The sequence below is a fragment of the Danio rerio genome, chromosome 8 (genome assembly GCF_049306965.1).
Source record: "Danio rerio strain Tuebingen ecotype United States chromosome 8, GRCz12tu, whole genome shotgun sequence".
Taxonomy (NCBI): domain Eukaryota; kingdom Metazoa; phylum Chordata; class Actinopteri; order Cypriniformes; family Danionidae; genus Danio; species Danio rerio.
In genome coordinates, this window is record NC_133183.1 from 24,246,180 (window position 1) to 24,269,646 (window position 23,467).

The following is a 23,467-nucleotide window of genomic DNA, read 5'->3' on the forward strand; positions in this document are numbered from 1 at the left end:
AACGTCTTATAAAAAGGTGTAGGGACAGATATGTCAAATAATTATGAAGTGGAAAATGGCATGCCTCAAGGGAGTGTGGTAAGTCCATTACTGTTTATTATAAGGATCAATGATGTGTTTGGAAAGGTACCAGAAGATATAGGTAGGTCTCTATTCACGGATGATGGAGCATTGAAGAGAGGAAAGAATATGGAACATATAATTAAGAAATTACTGAAAGCACTTAATAAAGTGGCAGAATGGGGATGTGTTTGGGGGTTTAAGTGTTCCATTGAAAAAAGGAGAAGAATTCCAGAGGAGCTTAAGATAAAGATGTACGGAAAAAATGTAGAGGGTTGGAAAGTTTAAATTTCTAGGAATTAAACTTGACTCATCTTTAACATTTGTAGGCCATATTCAATGTTCAAAAAATGGAGGAAAAATGTAAAAAGGCTATTAATGTAATGAGATGTTTGAGAGGAAGAGATTGGGGTGCAAGCTCACTATCGCTGTACAGAATTACGTAGCTCTAATACAGTCAGTGTCAGAATATGGTAGTACAGTGGTTCTCAAAGTGGGGGTCGGAACCCTCAGAGGGGTCGTGGGACAATGAAGTTTATTTATTTATATTTATATTATTTATATTTTTATTATTAGTAGCTTATACTGTAGTTAATAATTCTATTGGATTGTGACCCCTGGGGTTATTACATTATATTAAAGACAGCAATAGTGTCAGATGCAGCAGATTGATTTTATAACACCAGGTTAAACTTTCTGGCCATTTACAGCACTGACATACATTAAAAAAATTAAATGAAGAATAGACTTGGGTCTATTGGTGGGTGTGCGCCATTGCAGGCAAGATTTCTGTATTTATAACCACCTCAGAGGATGTTGGGGGTCGCAAGTCACTGGCATTATCATTTTGGGGGTCGCAGGCTGAAAAGTTTGGCGACCCCTGGTGGGTCAGCAGCAAAGTCAAACCTATAAAAATTAGAAGTAATTCAGGCTCAAGCACTGAGAATATGTTGTGGAGCTTTTTAAACAACACCAGTGTCAGCTATTCAAGTGGAAATGGGAGTATTGTCACTGGAATTAAGAAGGAAGCAGTTAATGGCTAATTATTGGGTAGGTTTATAAGGGTATACAAATTCACATGTCACTAAATCAGTATTACAGGAGAGTTGGGAAAATGACAAAAGTTAAAAAGAGAATTTTATGTGGAAACATGGTGGCAAAATAATTGAGAGTGTTTGATTAGAGCAGGGGTTTCCAAACCTTTCAGCCCGCGACCCCCAAAATGACACCGCCAGTGACTCGTGACCCCCAATATTCTCTGAGGTGGTGGTTATAAATACAGAAACCTTGTATGCAATGGCGCGCACAAACACACCAATAGACCCAAGTCTATTCTTTGTTTTTTTATGTATGTCAGTGCTGTAAATGGGCTAGAAAGTTTAACCTGGTGTTACAAAATCTGCTGCATCTGACAGTATTGCTGTGTCTTTAGTATAATGTAATTACCCGAGAAGTTGCAATCCAATAGAACTAGTAACTATAAGCTACTATAGTAACTATATAGTTTATAGTAACTATAAACGACTATTTTTTTCTCTTCAGTAGGTTATTGATAAAATACAGTAAGTCTTAAGGTTTAATAAAAATTTATTGATTTTTGAAAATCACCAGGCGACCCCCCTTCATTGTCCCGCGACCCCTCGAGGGGTCCCGACCCCCACTTTGAGAACCTCTGGATTAGAGAATAAGTTCTACTGTCATATATCCAGAAATTGTTCCATGTGTGCCCAGAGGTAGACTGGTTTGTGTTAGAGGAAAAGAATGAGGCAAGGTATAGCATCAATCTGGAAAGAATATTTAACCAAAGGGTTGAAGAAAAATACAAAGAGATACTTACAGATATTTACAGATAGAGCAAAGAACCCAGAAACTGGAGTGTCAGGATTAGTCATGTGGGAGTTTACACAGTGGAGATGCTAGCTATGTTAGTAGCATTAAGATGGGTAGAAATGATACGGAACCCCGGAAGGGACGTAGTGGGGGAGAAAAAAAATGGGTGGGTGAAAAAAAATAATGGGTGAAAGAAAAAAAATGGGTGGGAGGAAATATATATATTTCTAAGTTTTTTGCGTTCCCTCGCAAAGATGTTTTGCGTTCCCTCGCAAAGATGTTTTGCGTTCTCTCGCAAAACTGTTTCTCCACAAACACTTCCTGTTCACTGCACTCACGTAAACCCTCCCGTTTTTGCCGAAATTCTCCCGTATTTTACCATTCTATCCCACTTTCTTTACATTACTGTGCGTATGCTACCTATGAACCAGTGAATGCATGTATAAGCGCTGACTGACAGACGCGCTTCGTACAATAAACTGATCCCAGATCAGCGTCTGTACACGCCATTTACAGAGGAGCGGGTGTATGTTTAAACAGACAAATACACTGAATAATATGAAACGTCCTGCATCCTGCATGTTTTATGTTAAACAGCTTATTTTCTCTTAAATGAGCACAAACAGTTTCTAAAGTAATGGACTGATTTCATTATAGATCTGTGCATTCTTACAGAGACACCTCTCACCTCTGTTATCAAACTAAACAAAACACGAGATTCATTTGCTGCGCACTTGTTTGATAACAGAAGTGTCCCTTTAAATGGCGCGTACAGACGCTGATCTGGGATCAGTTTATTGTACGAAGCGCGTCTGTCAGTCAGCGCTTAAACATGCATTCACTGGTTCAGAGGTTGCAAAGTGAAAGGCGACAATCAGCGCACAGTAATGTAAAGAAAGTAGGGTAGAATGGTAAAATATGGGAGAATTTCAGCAAAAACGGGAGGGCTACGTGAGTGCAGTGAACAGGAAGTGTTTGTGGAGAAACAGTTTTGCGAGAGAACGCAAAACATCTTTGCGAGGGAACGCAAAACATCTTTGCGAGATAACGCAAAACATCTTTGCGAGGGAACGCAAAACATCTTTGCGAGGGAACGCAAAACTTTGCGAGAGAACGCAAAAAACTTAGAAATATATATTTTCCTCCCACTCATTTTTTTTTTCTTTCACCCATTATTTTTTTTTCACCCACCCATTTTTTTCTCCTCTTCTACGTCCCTTCCGGGGTTCCGTAATACGACGGGGCGGGACAAAGTCTGGGTATGTTCAGACTCCGCATCAGCTATTGCAAGTCTAAGGTCATTTTCTTCAAAAAGTCGACAATATATTTTGTTTTCACTACTCCAGTGTACAACAAAAAATAACAAGTCGGGGAAAGGAGGTGAAGTTTGGGTTTCTTGTCATGAAGAGATAATTGGAAATGAAATGGCTGATAGATTAGCAAATAGGGCGTTAACAAAAGAAAATGTAGAAATGCAAAGAAGGGTGAGTAGAGCACAAGTGAAAAGTCTACTATGGCTAAGAATAAATCAAAAGTGGCAAGAGAAGTGGGACAGAGAAAAGAAAGGAAGGCATTTGTATCAAATTCAACCGGTTTTTAAACACAAAAGAGTCAGTAGTGGTAACCGGAGAGAAGGAATAGTGATAACTTGATTAAGACTGGGTCATCGTTTATTAAATAAAACACTTAAATTGATAGGGAAGCATAAAACTGGACTGTGTGAGGACTGTAGTGAAAAGGAGTCAGTAGAACATGTGATTCTAAAATGCAGGTATGAAACAGAGGGAGGAAATGAGAAATGATCTAAGGGAGATAGCGATTCAGGAAATAACATTAAAAGGTTTACTGAGTGCAAAGGACAGGGTACAGACCAGAATTCTTATGAAGTTCTTGAAGGAAACTGGTGTTTACGATAGGATATAACATATATAAATAAATAATTTTAATTATAATAGAAGGTAAAAGGAAGAGAGTCAAATATGAATAAGCATTAGGAGTATAGTAGAAGTAAAAGTAGTAGTAATAATATTGTGGTGGTTATTATTATGATTATTATTATTACATAGGAGTAGGGGGAAAGGGGTGTGTTTGTAAGTATGTATGTGTGTGTGTGTGTGTATGTGTATGGGGCAATTATTAAAGCGATTCCTGAAAATGACCAGGTTTTATGGCATAAATCAATGTGGTGTAAAATATTACACTAACAAACAATTATTTCAGTGTTTGATTTGTTAAAATGTTTCAGGATGTTAATGTAATATTCTGGGACAATTTTCTAGCAATGTTTTCTGGCTAAATTAAAAACTTTAAAGTAAAAGTTTTAAAATAAAATGTATAATATATAACGCAATTTGTAGCATATTTTTGTACTATGTAGGTCTACTGTACATATTACTATTATCTATCTGAAAGGGCTACCAAAGACAATAACAGTAACACAATAAGACTTTAACAATTGTTAATAAGTTCTGTAATAATTACAAATAAGTTTTTTGAAATCAAAATATCAGTTATTCTGTATAGAATTTACAATATGAGTTCTTTTTGGTTAAAGCAAAAATAATTAGTTTGTGATATGTATTTTTCCCCAGATAGATATTACAATTTAAAAAGGGGGTCTCTGCCAACACTAATACAATGCACCAAGTTCTGCAGATATTTTCATGTTTTTTGCTTGAGAAATGAAAAATCTCCCCAACAAGAATGTAAATCATTTATTTGATGTTATTTTCTACGTAAAAACAATTATTAGTAATGCATTTATTATTTTTTACAATTTTTCTCTGCATTATTTACAGCTTGATGACTTGTAGGACCTCAAGAAAAAGTTTGTTGTAAGAAAATTACTCAGAATACTGTAATTTATTGTATGTGAAGAAATTTATTGCATATGAAGATAATATTCATTCACTCAACTCAATATGAAAGAGTGATAAATCCTTAGAAAACAAACAATAAATGTCTAAAATTATTGAAATAACTGAACAAAATCTATTCACAATTCCAATTAATAAAATACAACAGAATTAATGCATTAAATCAAAATCTAGTATGCTTAATATTTTATATAACAATGTATTCAATCAAATTGTTTAAGTTACAATTTTTAAGCAGCTGAATTCAGGTTAGTCGACCTTTCAAACAGCAGGTGGCACTGTCTGAGAAAACGATAGGAAGTGCAGGCGTCACCCTGTTGTTCCTAATGCGTCCAGTAGGGGGAATGAAAGATACATGGGCAAATACTAAACATTTGAAGTCAACGCTTACAGTTTTTTTAAATGTCCTGTACATAAATATATTTTTAATTATAGCACGCTAAATAAAAACACTAAGTTGATGTATTAGAAAGTGTGTTTTATACACACTATAGAATATGCACAATTAATACACTCAACAAATAATTTCAGATATACAAAAGCCCAATTGCAAATTAATTTAGATTCATTTAATTAGAAAAATTTTAAACACAAATAGTTGGATAGTGTAATGGTTAATTGTAGCCTAGTTATACGTTTTCATATAGAGCATTTTGTTGTATTGTTTATATATAAAGTTGCATTCTGAAAATGACAAAATTTTAATCAAACAATACAGTGTAATATGGATTATTGATATGCTTTGATGAGAATGCAGTGGTATTGACCACCAGACAGCTGCAGAACATTTAGACAAACAATTCGCTACTTTCTAAAACTCCAAGGACCTGACAAACAAATACCCAGACAACATTATTTTTGTAGGCATTTATTTATTGACAACAAATCACTAGAAATTGCCGGTTTTCTTTAAATGAGGCTGAATCCTTGCATCCAATTCTTTACGCTCACTGAAAAATAAATAAATAAATAAAGTTATGTATAAATACTCTGCAAAAATCATTTTCTTGAGTTTCTGAATTGTTTCCAGACCAAATATCTAAAAACTCAATCCTCAGAAACAGTAAAAAATTGAAAATAAGCAATAAATAATTAAACAAAAATTTTAAAAAAGCATGTCATGCCATTTTATGTATTATCTGGATCTATCAAAACATATCAGAATATATATATATATATATATATATATATATATATATATATATATATATATATATATATATATATATATATATATATTATATATATATATATTTGGATATATATATATATATATATATATATATATATATATATATATATATATATATATATATATATATATATATATATATATATTTGGATATATATTTGATTTATGATTTAAGAATTTTATGAGTTGTATCTCTCAGGATATGTTGACAGATTAGGGTATAACAAAAGGACTAAGTCATTATTATTTATTTTTTGTTATTTGCAGCTAAAAAATGTGATCCTAACTTCCCCATATTTAACCTATTTAATTACTTTCTTTGTAACAAATTGTTACTATAAACATTCTGAAACCATAAGTGATAAACAATATGAATGCATGTGCAATAAAAACTTTCATGCTAATATATAGAATGTACTGTATAGCTACTGTACATGAACAAAATTAGTGGACCCTTTGAAATTGTGAGCTTCTCTATGCATTTATAGATATATGATAGTTAAATTGTTTAAGAACATGATTGCATTATATTCAATGTAATTGAATGCAATGCCATTTTAAAATTTAAAATGAAATCAATTCAATTTTTAGATCTTTTAAGATTTGTTTAGATTTATTTCAAAATAAATTTAAGAAAGTCGAGTTTGGAGGAATAATGCAGTGTGGTTGTTGTGTAGACTTGGCTGACAACTCAGACCACGCTAGTGTATTGTCTAATCTATGTGAAAATATATATCTTTAAAAAAAAAAATTGCACAACATATTTGTATTTTTTGTGGGTGTGCAGAGTTAAATTCTCTTTTGGACAATTATATACATTCTAACGTTGATGCAAAATGCACTATTTAATTATTCGAAAATATGAAATTATTAAAAATAAGAGGATTAGAACAGGTTAGAAAAATATCTTTCCAGGAAAAGCTAAAGACAGACAAAAAAAGTAAAAGACAATTAGCCAACATAAGAAAGTGAGATGTAGAACATGTAGCTAGCTTGCACATAGTTAGCTAAAAGTGAGTCAAACTAACACATTGCTGTTTTATTACATCAATTTGTCTACGTATTGACATTGACCTTAAACTAATTAAAAATGTTTAAGTTTCATGTTTGCTAATGTTTTAAACACGTATTTAACATACCACTTTATCGTGTCGTGCTTGATTTGGTGCTATGATAAAGTTCCTCTAAAAGCCTGTAATAACACTATAACGTTACTGCCTTCCCCAACTGGACGCATCAGGAACCCTGGGTGTAAAACTGCCCAGGCCGTAAAACTGCTTTGGGCGAAGCGTAAATTTAGGCGTAGATCGATCAGCCTGGATCCAAGGCTGCACTCTCCCCCTCCTCATTTTATACAGTCTGAGCATGCAGTTGAGGGCTCTGGTCCGCACTCCGGACCGGAAGGTGGCGGTAAGGCACCAAAACGCTGCCAACCTTACAATAAGAAGAAGAGTTTGAATTTCGACTGCGGAAGATGTATCTTATCTGTGTAAGTTTCTGCATAAAGTATTATTTGATTTAATTTAAGTAACGTTTGTATAAATGACTGGAATCAAAATGTATATACACAAAATGTACCAATATACAGCTCGCTAAAGGTTAAATAAATCTCATGGTCTGATTGAAATTGAAAATCTTATCTGTTTGATCAAAACCGCATTCATGCTTCTGTCCTGATTTAACTAATTTTCAACCACTGAAAACATCAAAACACTGCGCCCCACTAACCACCAGCCAACACTGCACGTAACCGCACGTGTAGGTTATTATATTTGTAGACAGTGAAGATTTAAATTGATTTCAAACGAAACCGTTTTCGTTTAAAAATTATTTGATTTTTTACTTAAATTATGTCTGTCTGTCCGGGGGTTTTCCCGGCGCAAAAAAGGTGGTGGAGTGTCTTGATTTAAATTGTTAAAGAATTATATCTTTATTGTTTATAAATATTTTGATTTTTATTTAAATGACTTTTCTCTATCTATCCATCAATATATATTTTTGTATAGATTTTATTTATTATTGTTTGTTTATTATATTTTGACCCCGATTTTATTCATTTAATTCAAGTAGAAAAAAAAATCATACACAAAACAATTCTTTAAACAAAACACATTTCAACATGGTCGAAATGGAGCGGGAATCAGATGAAGCACAACTATCATTTTCCCCAACCCATTTCCACACAAAACAATTGTTTATTCAACTGATTTCTTCTTTTACTTATCTTTTTTTTTTACATGAGAGACATATGAGCTTTGCATGATACATATTTTATTCTTTTGGTATCTTTGACGTTCTATATGTTTGATTCCATTTGTACAATTACTTTTTATAACATACACCTAAAAATTACACAGCATTGCAAACAGCCATTAATTGAAATTCCATCATACCTTTCTTATTTTATTCTCTTTCAATCACCTCTATTCCTCATTATATTTATTTAATAATATATATTTATGCTTATACTTTTTAAATTTATTAATATCCTGACATTGTTTGAGAATCTGTTCCAGACTGTTTTATAATTTCACACCTTATACAGACATACACAATTTTTTTCAGATTCAGATTTCTCTAAGATTATATCCCCCTTGTCTTTCTTCAAAAAACTTTTGTATGCATTTCGGAAGTAATTTGTTCCTAGCTTTAAACATAAATTGTGCTGTTTTAAATTGAACCAAATCACTAAACTTAAGTATCTTCAATTTAAAAAAATAAAGGATATGTGTGCTCCAAATATCCCACATTTTCTATCAGTTTCGTGACTTTTTTCTGCATTGTACATAGGGATCGCAAGTTAGATTTATATGTATTCCCTCAAATTTCAACACAATAACTTAAATATGGCAACACAAGTGTGTTATATTACATTGATTTATTGTACAGGATAAATCTTGCTCCATATGCTATTGCTACAGTTTTTACAATTTTGTTTTGATATCACAATATTTATTTGCTGTTTCCAACTAGTTTTATGATCCAATACAACATCAAGAAACTTAATTGTGTATACTCTTTCTATAACTTCATTTTCAATTATTCAATTTACATTATGAGTATATGATTACTTTTTAAGTAACCCTGATGTGCATGTGAAAGTCAAACAGGATTTAAAAAAAAAAGTTTTAGATGCAGAGAATGCTGAAGAGCTCAGCTGAACTTATTGCAACATTTCGGAACTATGCAATGAAGTCTAGCTTTGCTGTTTAGCACATGGACTAGTCAGACCTCTTTAACATCATAAGTTCATCACCAAGAGCATCAACAAGCATCAAAGTAGTCATTTTTAGTAATGCCATGACTGTATTTCTCTTCTTTTTTTGTTTTTGACAGTGCATGAACAAATAACAGAAGGGAATTAATACTTTTAAAATTACAAAAAGTACTAAGACAACAACCAATTTACATTTACAATCTTTACATCCATGTTAATAATAATAAGTTTACTTGTTCATCTTTGGATAGCTGTTAAATGTGTGGTAAATAGTTATTTAAATGATTTGTGTTTCTATTCTGAAAGCTATTTGACATGTTTCTTTTCCAGGTAATTAAAGGGAAAAGAAGATGAGAAAATTATGTCCACTTGACCAGTGATATTATGTACACATACTATACTTTCATTCATCTATCAACAGTACTACCTCTCCTTTTCACCATAAACATTGAATTTAGTAGAGCAAGATGTAATAATGCAGAATATGAAATTAATGGAGAGTGTTGCCCAATGTGTGATCCAGGTAAGTCAAGCTGTTTCATTATCTTCTCTACTAATGAGCATTTTAACTGTAGCAAAATTTTTCTATTTTTTAATTATGTGATTGCCTACCCACCTTCAAATGCGACAACACATTTTTCTGTGTTCCACATGTGATTGCACATTTGTAGCTTATATGGGTCTTTTTAAAAAATAAAAAAAGTTTTAAGAAAGAAACTATATACAGTACGTGTATGTGGGGCTATTTCATAGTCATAATAATAAATAACAATGAATGACGTGCAATTCACCCTCATTGATGGGCAGGCAATGTTGTTGATATCGATATATCTAATTATATAGCCTACTTCTGTCATTTAAAAATCTCCATGTGCATTTCATTTTTCATCATATGACCTTTTTAAGCTAACTAATTGATAGATCTAGTATAGTTTTAATATCCACAGATTTACCTATCCAACATTCCGTAATTTAGTGATTCCAGTCATGTTTGAGGATGCTTCTTGAATCTATACACAATCAATAACATGACGAAGCTTCCTGAAACACTTACAGTCAATAATTTTAGGCCAGTTTCCCTTATATAAAGCAAGACTCGCAAAAAATGTAACACAAGTACTAAAAACCACCAGTGGAATTGTGTGTGTGTGTGTGTGTGTGTGTGTGTGTGTGTGTGTGTGTGTGTGTGTGTGTGTGTGTGTGTGTATCTATAATGACAAATTGTGTTTTGAGTGTGTTAGATATAACTTTTACTATATATATACTGTACAGCATAATGCACTGTATTATGAGCTGGGTATTTATGTAGATATTCTGATTCAGTTTAGTTAAATTCAGATTTCAAAAAAATCTGATACGTTGTAACACTGGCATTTACAAGACTAGCAGAGTTTTATAAATTCATGTTTGTTTAGACTAAAAACAGCAATGAAGTCAATACTGAAATTATTAAAAACAAGATTTCAATTAACTAGAAAATCTACACTAACATTCAAAGTTTTAAAATGTATTTTAAAAAAAAAAAAAAAAGATGTCTCCTCTGCTTACCAGCATTGCATTATTATTATTATTTTTTGCATTGGTTTATTGAAAAAAATGTGTACTTTTCAAATATAATATTCATGCCTTGAAAAAGATTTTAAAAATTTTAAAATTACTATCAATTATGAAAACAGTAAATACTCTTTGATTTATAGGAAAAGACAGAATCTGAAATAAAATTATTTGTAGCATTTCTCAATATTCAAATTGTTCTAAATCAAAAACAGGAATCTTGAAATTATTAAAAAATATTTTTGCAATATTATAGTTTTCATTAAATAATTGCAGTCTTGGCAAAAATAAGACATTTCAAAATATTCTAAAGATTCTGAATTGGTAGCGTGTATTTTGCTTTTCTCTTACAACTTTTTAAATTATTTTTATTATTTTGATTATTTATTCCAAAGTTTTAATGGCAAGGAATTTCTTGCACCATTTAAAAATCCCATGTACTGAACATTTACAAGATATAAGGATAACAAAAGATAAGAAATACAAAAAAATGCATACAATAAATACAACATACGTAATTACACCGGTACATGTACAAGGTGTTCCACAGAACATAAGTAATGAATGTTTTAGAAATATTATTTATGTTTTTTTAGGAAAGCGAGTTAAAACCCACTGTGATGAGGAGACAAGCACAACATGTTATTCATGCCCTGCGATGACATACACCAATGTTCCAAATGGATTCACTGAATGTCTGCCATGCTCTGTCTGTGATCCCAGTGAGTAAAAATGAGTTTTTTTCCTCTTAGTAAGTCATGGTGCTTCCATGTCAGCCACTGCTTTTCATATATTGTTACTGTTTTGTTTATTTATTTATTTTTAAAACTTACAGTTGATTAATTTGTTTCCTTTCTTGTCAAAGATAACGGGCTAAGAGAAAAGCAGGCCTGCACGTCAACATCAGATACATTGTGTGGACCTCTGACACATTATTACTGTGTAGACCAGCTCTTCAACTGTAAAAAAGCCATAAAACATTCAACCTGCTCACCTGGACAATACATCAACCAAACAGGTCAGTCTTTTATCATGATTAAAGAGCAATACAGAATTTGTATTTATTTTTTTAATCACAGCAAATTCTAAATACAAACACACTTTCATTCAAAGGTATAGTTCACCCTAAAATGACAGTTCATACAGTTTACTCTCCGTCAGGTGGGTCCAAACCTTAAACACAGAAAAGATACTTTGTAGAGCGCTGAAACCTGTAACCATTGACTGTCGCAGTAGGAAAAAAATACTATTGAAGTCACAGATTTTCTGCATTATTTCAAATGTCTTCTTTTGTGTTCAACAGTTGAAAGAAACTTATAAAGGTTTGAGACAAATAAGCTTTTCTGTTTGCAAAACTAGAATTTAAAGTGTTAAAGAATTTTTTTGTATGCAGTTAAAGTAAATAAATATTGAATTGGGGTTCTAGTTTCAAAGAAGCTTTAAGTCCGTCCATTGATCATGTTTTCTTGAGGATTGACAGCATGATTGTCAAGCTACTTTAAATTACTTGTCATGGTTTTCTTTTTATTTTGCAGGTTTAATATTTTGACATATTGCATCAATTGTATTTATACAGTTGTGTATAGATATTTTTAGTCATTCAATTTTATATTCTTTAAATGATAAAAACTGCTAGGATGATCAAACAGATTAAGCACAATTTTGCATGATGCAGGTGCAATAGAGAGAAAAAAATTGTTTGGCCCAATCCCAATTCTTTTTTTATAGCACTAAACCTTCACCTTGGCCCTTGAAATGGTGTGAAGGTGTAGGGATGAAAATGTTTCCCTAAGAAATGAGGCACCACTACACACACACACATCATCATATATCATCACTCGCTCACCTTTATACAAGATTGTCGTGTAAAACATACAATTGGTAGAGAGATGAGAAATAATAAACTGTACTGTGTATTTACACAGTGCTCATATTCTATAACCATAGGAAAACAACATTAACGTTTTCCCAGACGAGCTGTAAATCTGCCTATTCGTTCATTTTTCCTGTTTAGTTCCTGATTTATCAGGGGTCGCCACAGCAGAATGAACCACCAACTACTCTGGCATATGTTTTACGCAGTGAATGCCTATCCTGCCACAATCCAGTACTGGGTTAAATCTACCAATATTAGATGATATTTTGTTATTTGCATGTCAGAATTTAAATATTAATAGGAAGATTTTGTAGGATTTTCTTTTTTGTCTTTGAAGATCATGACTGTAAAACATGAACACCATAATGAATGTTTGAATGTAAGGGCAATCTGGCACTTCCCCTTTTCCCCTAGAACCAAAAGAAAATCCGGACACCCCCTCCCTTTCACATGCAAACTGGATGTTGAAGGGCCAAAGGTATTGGGATTGGGCCTATTTATGGCTGTTTTCTTTATTAACAAATTGGCAGAACTCTCTCTCCAGGATTGTTGCTAATTAACAACTGTGTTATCTCCAAAAGAAAGTCTGTTGATTTACAATTGAATTAATATGTTGAATGTATAACACCACTAGGACTTTGCTGCCAATTTAAGTTCAGTTGTTAAAGAATAAAACCCTTTATAAATCGTACAGTGATGTAAAATTTGTATTTTTAGAAAATGGGTGGTAGAATATTTTGTTTTGCTGTTATTGGACGTGTTTTCGACTGGTCATTGGGGCTAGTTTTGTTGCTAAAACCTGGAAGCCCTGATTGACTGTCTTCTGAAAACAAGACTGGGCATAAGTTTTTACCTCGGATCCTCATGTTATACAGTGTTTGTTTGTTAATAACATCAAAAGTCACTTATTTAAAACATTGATATTTAGGAAGTTGAATGATTTTGTTCTTTTGAAAGTGAAATGTCAGCCAGAATTGTGTTAGAAGTTTCACATCATTTGTGGATATATGAAACCAATTGTTTAGTTAGTTGTTAACTCTATTTTCTTTTTTTTCTGCAGGAACAGAATTTAGTGATACAGTGTGTTATAACTGTCCTGCTGGATCACATTCAGATGGCACATTCTGCAAATTGCATACAGTGTAAATGAATATTTCATAACAATTTTTAAACATGTTCTTGCATTAGATTCTGTAAATAGTATTTTTATAGACACAAATTCAACTCAAAGTTTATTATCATCTTTCTCCAACAGTTGTGAATCTCTTGGCAAAATAACCATTAAGATGGGAACCGAGACATCTGATGCTGAATGCAGAAGTGGAACATATAATCTACTCATTGTGGTTCTTTCTGTGTGTGTATTGTTGTTTCTTATTGCTCTTAGTATTTTTTTTATTGTAATGAAAAAAAAGTATCTAGCAGTGTCACAGAGGGAAGTTACTCATCACAGTTAGTTTTCCATACTATTCATTCTAATCATATTTCATTCATTGTTCACTGTAAATTCATTCATTTCCAACCACACCCAAATACTTGCAAACAATTTAGCTCATCCAATTCACCTATAGTGCATGTCTTTGGACTGTGGGGGAAATCAGTGCACTCTGAGGAAACCCATGCCAACACGGGGAGAACATGCAAACTCCACACAGAAATGCCTCTGACCCAGCCGGAACTCAAACCAGAGATATTGATGAACGTCTAGGCATATAAACTTTTTTTTCCTCGCAGTTTCTTAGTAAAAGTGTGAGTATTCATCCTGTTTTACTGTTATCTTTCCATTTTTTTTTTTTTGGTCTCTGTTTCCTTTCTTTCCATGTCCCCCTGCAATTCTGACTACTACAAAGCTAATTTTTAAGACTGTTTTTTAAAATATATAAAAATTTTGTATATATAGATAGCTTGGCCCGTAAACCCATTTTGGTGTACAATATCTGTTTTTTTGTTTCCAAACCATTATTTAGATGTAGTATGCTTACTTATGATTGCTTCATTACTTTTATTTGTGATAATTTAAATTTTACTGTCAGACTCACTTACCTAACCATTTCTCTGACAAGCTATATATCTTCCTTTAAAATTTTAAAAAAAGATCAAATTATTGTTAAAGGTCAATATAACCAAGTTATGTTGGTGGATGTAGAAATGTACGTCTTAAGTCCACTAACTTATTTGGCTATTTTAACTGAATAGCCCATTTGGGCTGAGTTTACCTATAACATAATAGTCTCTGAGTGAGTATATTTTTAACCTTAAACTTTCATTTGATCTTGACCAGCAGATACTAACATGTAGTCACTTCATTTATACCCATACAGAAAATTTATACATGGTGATGCATCCAAATTAGATTTGACATGCAAGCTCATTTAACATATATATTCAGAATTTACAAATTTAAAAAGCCATATGCAACGAATATTTCAAAATATTACAAATAAAATGGTCAGTAATTTTCCCAGAGATGGGTTGCGGCTGGAAGGGTTTTTTTTGCATTTATGACATTTTTATAGGTGAAATTCAAATATGAACTTAGGTTTACATGCAATTTGCATATTACCTTCAGATTTCTATATGGATATGTTATTATAAGATCGAGCAGACCCCTTACCCTATGACTTTCACGTGTCCCTGTAAAAAAGTGCCTGCCGTCACTTAACGTGCATGTGTCTCCCGAATTGTCGTGATTAGCTTTGCAGCTTTCTTATGTGCCGTGAATGAGCTCTTTTCCCAGAGCTACTGGCAACCCTGCTTATGTTGTAACCGTGAACATGAAAGTAAAAGTAGATTTGGAAGTGCTGTGCCTGCTGTGATTTTGTAAATGAAAAATTGGTGAAATCAAACTACATCAGCTTGTAAGTAGTTTTTTTGTTTTTCATTTGTATGAGTCAGTCAAATTAGATTTTCCATTTTAGCTATGACAAATGTAAAGCCAAAGTACATGCGTTCTCTGTCGAAATGAACAATACAAAACACGAAACGTCACAGACATTTAATATTTTCCACTATAAACACTATCAAATAATAACCTACCATCGAGTTTTAACTATTAAACTCAGAACATTTTCGTTGTTTATAGTGTTTTGGTGATGATCACTACAAAATGATCATCTAACATTAATTAAAACTAAACATGACCATTTATGTCATTACAAATTTACCTATGGTTTCTATTGTTTTCAGCATGATTTTAAAGACGATTAACAAATAGGCTGTCCAGAGCAAATCTCTGTATTCATTTTTATATCTACTCAAAGTGCAATGTACAAGTTTTTATGTAAAATGTTTCATATTTCATTTACGACTGATCAGCCATGGTTTTCTGTCATTTTTTATATTATTCAATATGTTTTTAAATTTATTTCTGCAATAACGTCTTAATAATTGATGAAAAGTGTGAATTCTGAAGACTAGTGGACATAAACTGATCTCTCGATGTTTAGAGAAAAGTTATATTTATGCTACAGCATTTCACTGATTAAATAAACTTACCAAAGTATACTTATCTCCTAAATGTCTGCAAGTTGAAGAATCAGCCAGTTAACATGATGTTATGTGATGAGCTGATCCATTTTCTTCTCTTTCTGTTTTCCACAGGATGCATATTCTGTAGTGTAAGAATTTGAAATGTATAAGATTTAAGTCTTGGAAAATCTTGAGCTACCAGTCACATTCTCTGAAAGCTGTCTGCTATAATGCAAAAATCAAGCCATTTAACCAACATGACAGCATGTGAGACTTAAGGAAGCTGTCGGTATCAAGAAAGATATATTTCCTCTCTGTGCGTTACCAAACAGACAAACTGGTTCTGAGACCATGTTCAATTTATGGATTGCTCTTGTTGTTTCTCTTAACTTTCAACTTTGTTTTTGTCGATGTGCTCATTCAGAATATGAGGTAGAAGAGCGATGCTGTCCCATGTGTGCTCCTGGTAAGACTGTACAAATGGTTAAAGCATTATATATAATTTATTAATGACATTTCATTTTAGACACCTTTAGCTAATATCTTGTTTAAATCATGTATTATTTCAGTGAAGGTATTCTTTTGTTTTGCCATACAACTTTGTTTGGATTAAAATAAAACATCTTTAAATTATAGAAGCTTATTCAAATTAAAAAAAAAAAAATGTATGTCATCATCTTCAGGAACCCATGTTCTCTGGCACTGCACACAGGATAAAATCACAACTTGTGTTCCATGTCTTGAATCTACATTTATTTCTGAACTCAATGGACTCATGAACTGCTTTCCTTGTACTATATGTGATGCAAGTAAGTTGTTTTCATCTATATCTGTTTATCTAATTTAATAATCTTACCTAATAAAAATGAATGATTGTGATAAATGTAACAGTTACTCCTGTTATTTGCTTCTAGTACAAATGCAAGATTATCTGAATGCATAGGGGTTTCTGCTGACATATTTTCATCATAGGCCGAGGATTAAGAGTGAATAAAGGCTGCAGTCAGTCATCAGATACTGTTTGTGAGCCACTGGAGAGATTTTACTGCATTGTCAAAAAGAAAAGCAGCTGTACTTCTGCTCTGCAACACTCTAAATGTAGACCTGGACAATACATCAAACAAGCAGGTAAATGCTAACAAACTATAGTGGTGGAAAGAGTACTGAAAACCATACTAAAGTAAAAATACCATTGCTGGCCTAAAAATGTAATGGAATGCGAGTAGAGTAAAAGTATCTGTTGTGAATATTACTCAAAGTAGGAGTAAAAAGTAGCCCTTTCAAAAGTACTCAAGAGAAGTGAGTATTACACTTTGAAAAGCTGATGCATTTACATGTCATTTGTGGATGTGTGTAAACGGAACATTCTGTAGTGTATTAAGTTATTGCCCAGCAGGCACACAATGTCATAAGATGTTATTATTAGGTTAGATTTAGGTTGTGTTGTCAGGTGACACAAATTCAATATACTGGTGTCTAAGGACAACATTACATCAAATGACGTTGATATTTGGTTGATTTTAGGTTGTGTTAGAAAGTGACCAAAATCCAACGTTGAGCTAACATCTTAAACTGACTTCATATTGATGTCAAATACTGACATTTATTCGTCAGGTTTGGCAACCAAAATTCAACGTGAGATACACATTGTGGTAACGTCAACAAAACACCAAGCTGTAACATTATTAGATGTTAATATTTGGTTGGTTTTAGGTTGGACAGTGGCCTGACGTTAACTTCTGACGTCAACATGATTTTCATATTCAAACAAAATGCAATGTCCCCATGACGTTTGGGTAAAATGTCAATTTGACGTAATGTTTGACGTCTTGTGCTTGCTGACTGTCATACAGTAAACATCCGTCATCCTCTCATCAATGACATGCACCTAAACAGTCTATGGTTCATTGCGTGTAAAGATTTTGGACATATTCTTTTACACTTTTAGTGCTTCCAAACAGTTTGCTGGATCGACCATGTCTTGAGGTAGTTCATTATGATTTACCTTTTATGTGTGATTTGATTGGACAGGACTGAACTTTCTAATCCCCATAGACAAGAAAAAATAAAGCAGTAACTGCAGGTTGAGGGAATGTAGTGGAGTAAAAGTACAGACACTGCACTAAAAAATGTACTCAAGGGAGAGTAAAAGTACACATTTAAAAAAAAAAAAACGTACTAAATTACAATTCCTGAAAAAAAAAACTCAATTACAGTAGTTTGAGTATTTGTAATTAGTTACTTTACATCACTGATAAGGACAGAACATGAAGTACTGTTTACTGTTATCTGTAGTTAGTTGCAATAGAAGATACTTGGCAAGATAACTGTTACTATCATCCATTTGTTGACTGTGTGCAGGCACCAGCTCCACAGATACCGTATGTGCAGACTGTACAGGAGACACATATTCAAATGGATCTTTCTCATCCTGCTTGCCGCACACAAAGTGAGTCTTGTGCTTTTTCTGTTTGCTGTTGGTCATTATTTTACAACAATTTTTTGATTCACAGATGTGAGGCCATGCGACTTACCGAAAAAAACCCAGGCACACATTCATCTGACACTGAATGCGGAAAACCATATAATTCTTTAACAATCATTGCTCCAAGTGTTATAGTTACCTTAACAATAATCACATGTGTCAGTGTTTTCTCAGTCACATGTTTTTGCAAGAGGAAACGAAAAAGATCAGGTAAGCCTTAGTCACTTGTAATAAAAATGTATAGTGTAATGTCTATAGTGATCTTTCTAATAAGCTTTTATCAACAATCTAGTTAATGGGCTTTATGCACAGCAAGTGTTTTTTAGCCACCAATAAATTTCAGGTGAATAGTTTATGGGACTTTTAAATTTCATAGGGTTCCTTTAACAACATCAATAATGTCATTTAATTAAAATATAATCAGTTAAATAGGCTTAAGCGTTAATTTAGTTGTTCAAGCGTAAAACAAGATGAAATAGACATGTCACGGAACAATGGGTCTTAATGCAGTACTTTTTGTCTGGTCTGAGACCCATTTTATTTTGTATCTGAATCAGACAGTGAAGATTATTGGATTTTAAAGAGACCAGGGGCCTGTTTCAGTAAGGAGGTTCAAACAACTCAGAGTTTAAACTTGAACTCTGAGTTGATTTACCGAGAGATTAAAAACTCTGAGTTTTTGGTTTCAGAATAGCTGATCTGAGTTGGGTCAATCAACTTCGAGTAGACCAACTCAGAGTTAAGCGCGCACACCGTGACTATAAAAAGACATTATCAATGGAGCGCAGACATTACGAGTGACTATGGCAACATCTTATAAAAGAGATCACCATTTCTTTCTCCAGCTGAACTTGATGTTCTCATGCAAAGTTATAGCAAATATGAGCGTATATATTTGAAAAGAAGCAACCATCAGTGAAGAAGAGACAGTTAGCGTGGGAAAACACTGCTCAAGATAATGTCTAATGTCACTTTTTAAGTATTTAAATATTTAAGTATAATGAAATAAGTAATGTAATTTGTGACATTTATATATTTTTTTCTAAACTTTTTTTTTTTACATTTATTAGTTTTAAATGATTTAACAGTGCACTTGTGTGTCTGCCTTTTTTATTGATCAAGTGATAGAGGTTAATATAACATTTAGAAGGTAAGCAGTACTAAAAATAATTTTTAGAAAGAATAATAATCCCATTAATCTAGTTACATGCATGTCGAAGGTGAATTTAATTTAATTATTTATTAAAAAAGGATAAGCCATTCTCGTACAGTTCTTCTGTGTGTGACTGTAATGTAGGCAATAGCTATGTTTCCATCCAAATATATTACATAAATTTATGTGCAAAACTGGAATATTGCATAAAAGATGCGAATAAAATTCCATCCAACGAGTCAAAGAGAAAAAAATCGTCACTTCCTGATTAAACTGGCTCCAAATATCAACAGTAAAAACAGAATTTACTGTGGTAGAAGAAGCTGCGTCAATTTATTCTTTATTTAGCTTAATTAATGTACTTGCGCCTCGATGTCAGAAGACAATGCTGAAACACAATGAACACGTGGGGGCGTCTGAAGCCATGAGACGCGGATACTCTTGACACGCACCAGACGTTCGGAGGTAATTAATACAATAATACTGAAACAGTTCAGGCATTTTAGAATGACTAAAACAATATTTAAGACATGTTACAGTGTGCTCAGCCTGATGGTTTGTTCATTTACACACATTTTCATTATCATATGATCATGATCTTTTTTTAATGTACATACTGTAATTTGTTCAGTAAAAGTGTTTCCATCGTAGTTTATGCGCACATTTTATATCGAATAAAAGTTTATCCTACTCAGTTATGCACATTTTTTATGCATATTTTAAGTTATGTGCATCATGACGTTTCTATCAATCGTTTTTATGCACGTATCCAAAATAAGCATAAAAATAGGTGTGTGGAAACGTAAGACTATGGCAAGAAATAACGCTTCATCTTTAAAAAAGGGGAGGAGACCGACAGAAACTCTGAGTTTAGAAAATAAAACCTGCTTCTGACCAGGTTAGATTCACAGAGTAAGTTACCACAGTAACTGACTCTGAGTTAAAGTTACCTTTCTTTCAGAAACAGGCTTGACTTACCCTGCTTTCTCGAGTTTAACAAACCTGCCATTTTGAAACGGAAAACCCAGAGTTTCTCTCATTTCAGGGTTAAAATACTCTGAGTTTTCAGTTAACCTCCTTTCTGAAACAGGCCCCTGATCTTTAGAAACCAGAGTTTAGTTATGTAACAACAGTTTTGTGTCATATTATAATTTTTTGTACAATCTGAAAAGTAATAGTTTTTTTTATTATGCTTTCAGTAGTTGGTGGCAAAATAAAGTCCTAAAAATCTGGAAATGACTGCAGTATATTATACATTCAGAACTGGCCTGACACCATCTGACAAGAAGTTGTCTAAACTCACTGCAATGGCTGAAGCAAAACCCTTAAACCATCACCTGTACAGCAAGATCATTTTTTATTATTACTGTGTATGTAGGTATGTGTATGTATGTACTGTAGAATTTAATTATGTAAAAAAAGAGATTTTGCATTGTAATGTTAAGCTTATGCAGAACTTATTTGTGAAGAAGAAAGTAATATGTAGCAACAATATATGCACATCTAAGGAAAGATCACTTTCTGTACAGCCCTTATTTACAAGAACAAATAAAATCGTGTTTAATAAAATGTTCATGCCATATTTTTATGGAGTTTTAGTTTGTAGTTCATTGTTTTGCCTATTTCCTTTGTCCAATATTAGTAGGAGTACTTGGAGAGGGTGCTCGCTGCAGAGCCATTTGAGGAGAGGTGAGCTCCAGAGAGGGGGAGCATGAGCTGTCGCTCCTCCTCCTGTAAGCTGTTTTAATGCGTACACCAACCCCACCCCTAACCCTACCCCCAGTGACATCACTCGTAGAAGAAGTGCAAAAAAGGTGGAGCTCAAGCTTAAGCTCCCCCTCTCTGGAGCTCACCTCTCCTCAAATGGCTCTGCAGCGAGCACCACTTGAGTATTTGTGGTGGTGTCATAACTTTAATTATTATAAAGAGAAAAAATAAACTTTATAATGTAGCAAGTCCTCACCAAGATTTGGATTTGTACACTCAAACACATATCACAAAAACCTCTGCATGACAATTACTTAGATTTGACATTTTTCTACCTGAACTCTATTTGTAGCTCAATAGGACTCTACGTAGCAGCACCGAGATCACTGAGTCTGATTTCAAGAAGTCAAGAACAGACTAATTTATGCCTTCAATATAAAGTACTGTAAGGGCAACAGCATGCTAAATGCAACAAAACAAAAACAAAAACACACACAGCTGTTTACTCAGTTGGCCAAAGTTTTATAACATAAACTTGTTTATTTGCAAAGTAATATATATATATATATATATATATATATATATATATATATATATATATATATATATATATATATATATGTAACCCTCTTCGTTGGTGTGCTTCCCCAAAATGTCTCTGCGTTGTGTATGTGTGATAGGATGAACAGGAAGGACACCAAGACCGTGGTTGAGCCAAACAGAGCAGCTTTCCCTTTAATGGACTCCTCTCTTCATTTTGTCACTTGTACAGCAGAAATGGCACTGCAACATCTTTCCCACAGGAAAACACAACTCAGTACATCACAAAATAATTACAAAGTGTACAAATGATCAAAAATAAATGATGTAAATGCTGCAGCTACATAACTAGTAAGCTAGCTGTTCACAAACTAACTTAAACACTGAAAAGATAAACTAGAACATATGACAGGCAATTATAAATGTTAAATATATTCAGGATATAAAGAACCAACCAAATAACATGTATTATCAAACCTAAAACAAAATAAAATATGCTATGCCGCATGGAAACAACTAAAATATCAGAAATATAAGTCAATCTATCAAAAATAAGGACATCTACACATTAATTAATGCCTAAACTATAACATATCTCATAAAATAACATGGATGGCAAATATTATTGACGAAATTAAACAGATTATGTGTAGAGCTGAATCAATGCTCTTTACCTTTCCCACAGGGAAACACAACTGAGGCCAAACTGCAGCCCATCTCCCTAACACAACACACAGCTCCCCCCGGAGGAAAGGAAGAGATATTACATATTCCCTACATATATATATATAAACAGCTACTAAATGAAACACTTCATAATAATTTGCGTGTGCACAATATATGATAATAGTTCTACATGTGATCTTTGGAAAGCTTGTTTAAAACAGCTACTTCGCCCACTAAATAGTTAATAAATGAAACATTTACAATGAAGTTTTTCCTGTTTCCAACCCAGATAGCAGGCAGTAATCGGCCCGAGCTCGGCTGCCCTCCGGCGCCTCCGGCTCCGACTCGGCATCGGCGAGTGTTATCCGGGCCGAGTGCGGCCCGCAGCTCGCTCGCGCACATGCGGTTGTGATACGGCTGTAAAGCACTGGCCCGATTCCGGTCAACCATATGGCAACCGATTAAGGCTGATGGCAACCGATTAAGTCCTTTATTTATCTAGTAATCTGTTAGCTCCACGTTTAATGATAATTTGAGAAAATATTCATGGTACGATAGCAAAAAAAAAAAAAAAAAAAAAGAATATTTAGTGTGGATGTTCGCAATGTTTAGACGCAAACAATATTATTTCTTAATAGATTATACATGTCATCTAGAGAAAAACTATGTAAAATTCGCTTATTTTTGAGATAGCACGCTCCTGTGCTGACTGTTTTTGTTTTAAAGCAGAAGTTGGTTTCATAATAAACACATGCGTGACTAAACTCATGATCCACACTCCAATCCAGACGGTGGCGGTAATGCTCCAAAAAGCTGGTTGTCAACCACCATGGCACGAAGATC

The 23,467-nt window shown here is 33.3% G+C and overlaps 1 protein-coding gene across 18 annotated transcripts; it reads left to right on the forward strand.

Annotated features, from left to right (window-relative positions):
* The first annotated feature begins 7,402 nt into the window (after nucleotides 1-7,402).
* zgc:153631 lies at nucleotides 7,403-21,293 on the forward strand. 18 transcript variants are annotated; one of them, XR_012383832.1, is made up of 13 exons: nucleotides 7,403-7,447; nucleotides 9,506-9,698; nucleotides 11,326-11,451; nucleotides 11,595-11,747; nucleotides 13,666-13,747; nucleotides 13,861-13,962; nucleotides 16,206-16,389; nucleotides 16,498-16,539; nucleotides 16,757-16,882; nucleotides 16,988-17,201; nucleotides 18,435-18,522; nucleotides 18,587-18,768; nucleotides 20,911-21,293. XR_012383832.1 is itself a non-coding variant. In XM_068223027.2 (10 exons), exons 2-10 carry the CDS (start codon nucleotides 9,560-9,562, stop codon nucleotides 20,934-20,936), a joined length of 1,035 nt encoding a protein of 344 aa, XP_068079128.1. In that variant the 5' UTR covers nucleotides 7,403-7,447; nucleotides 9,506-9,559; the 3' UTR covers nucleotides 20,937-21,293. The 18 variants fall into 18 exon arrangements, 5 of the variants coding, with proteins under 5 accessions (XP_068079128.1, XP_073765945.1, NP_001038889.2 ...); XR_012383833.1 differs by having other exon boundaries at nucleotides 16,786-16,882; nucleotides 17,046-17,201; XR_012383828.1 differs by having other exon boundaries at nucleotides 13,861-13,960; nucleotides 17,046-17,201.
* The last annotated feature ends 2,174 nt before the right edge of the window (nucleotides 21,294-23,467 follow it).

What these genes read in the sequence shown, in the direction of transcription:
- zgc:153631 (XM_068223027.2), top strand. Translation starts at nt 9,560, where the DNA reads ATGTACACATACTATACTTTCATTCATCTATCAACAGTACTACCTCTC. An exon ending in TTGCCCAATGTGTGATCCAG is followed by an intron (nt 9,699 to 11,325) that starts GTAAGTCAAGCT and finishes ATGTTTTTTTAG; the next exon opens with GAAAGCGAGTTAAAACCCAC. An exon ending in ATGCTCTGTCTGTGATCCCA is followed by an intron (nt 11,452 to 11,594) that starts GTGAGTAAAAAT and finishes TTCTTGTCAAAG; the next exon opens with ATAACGGGCTAAGAGAAAAG.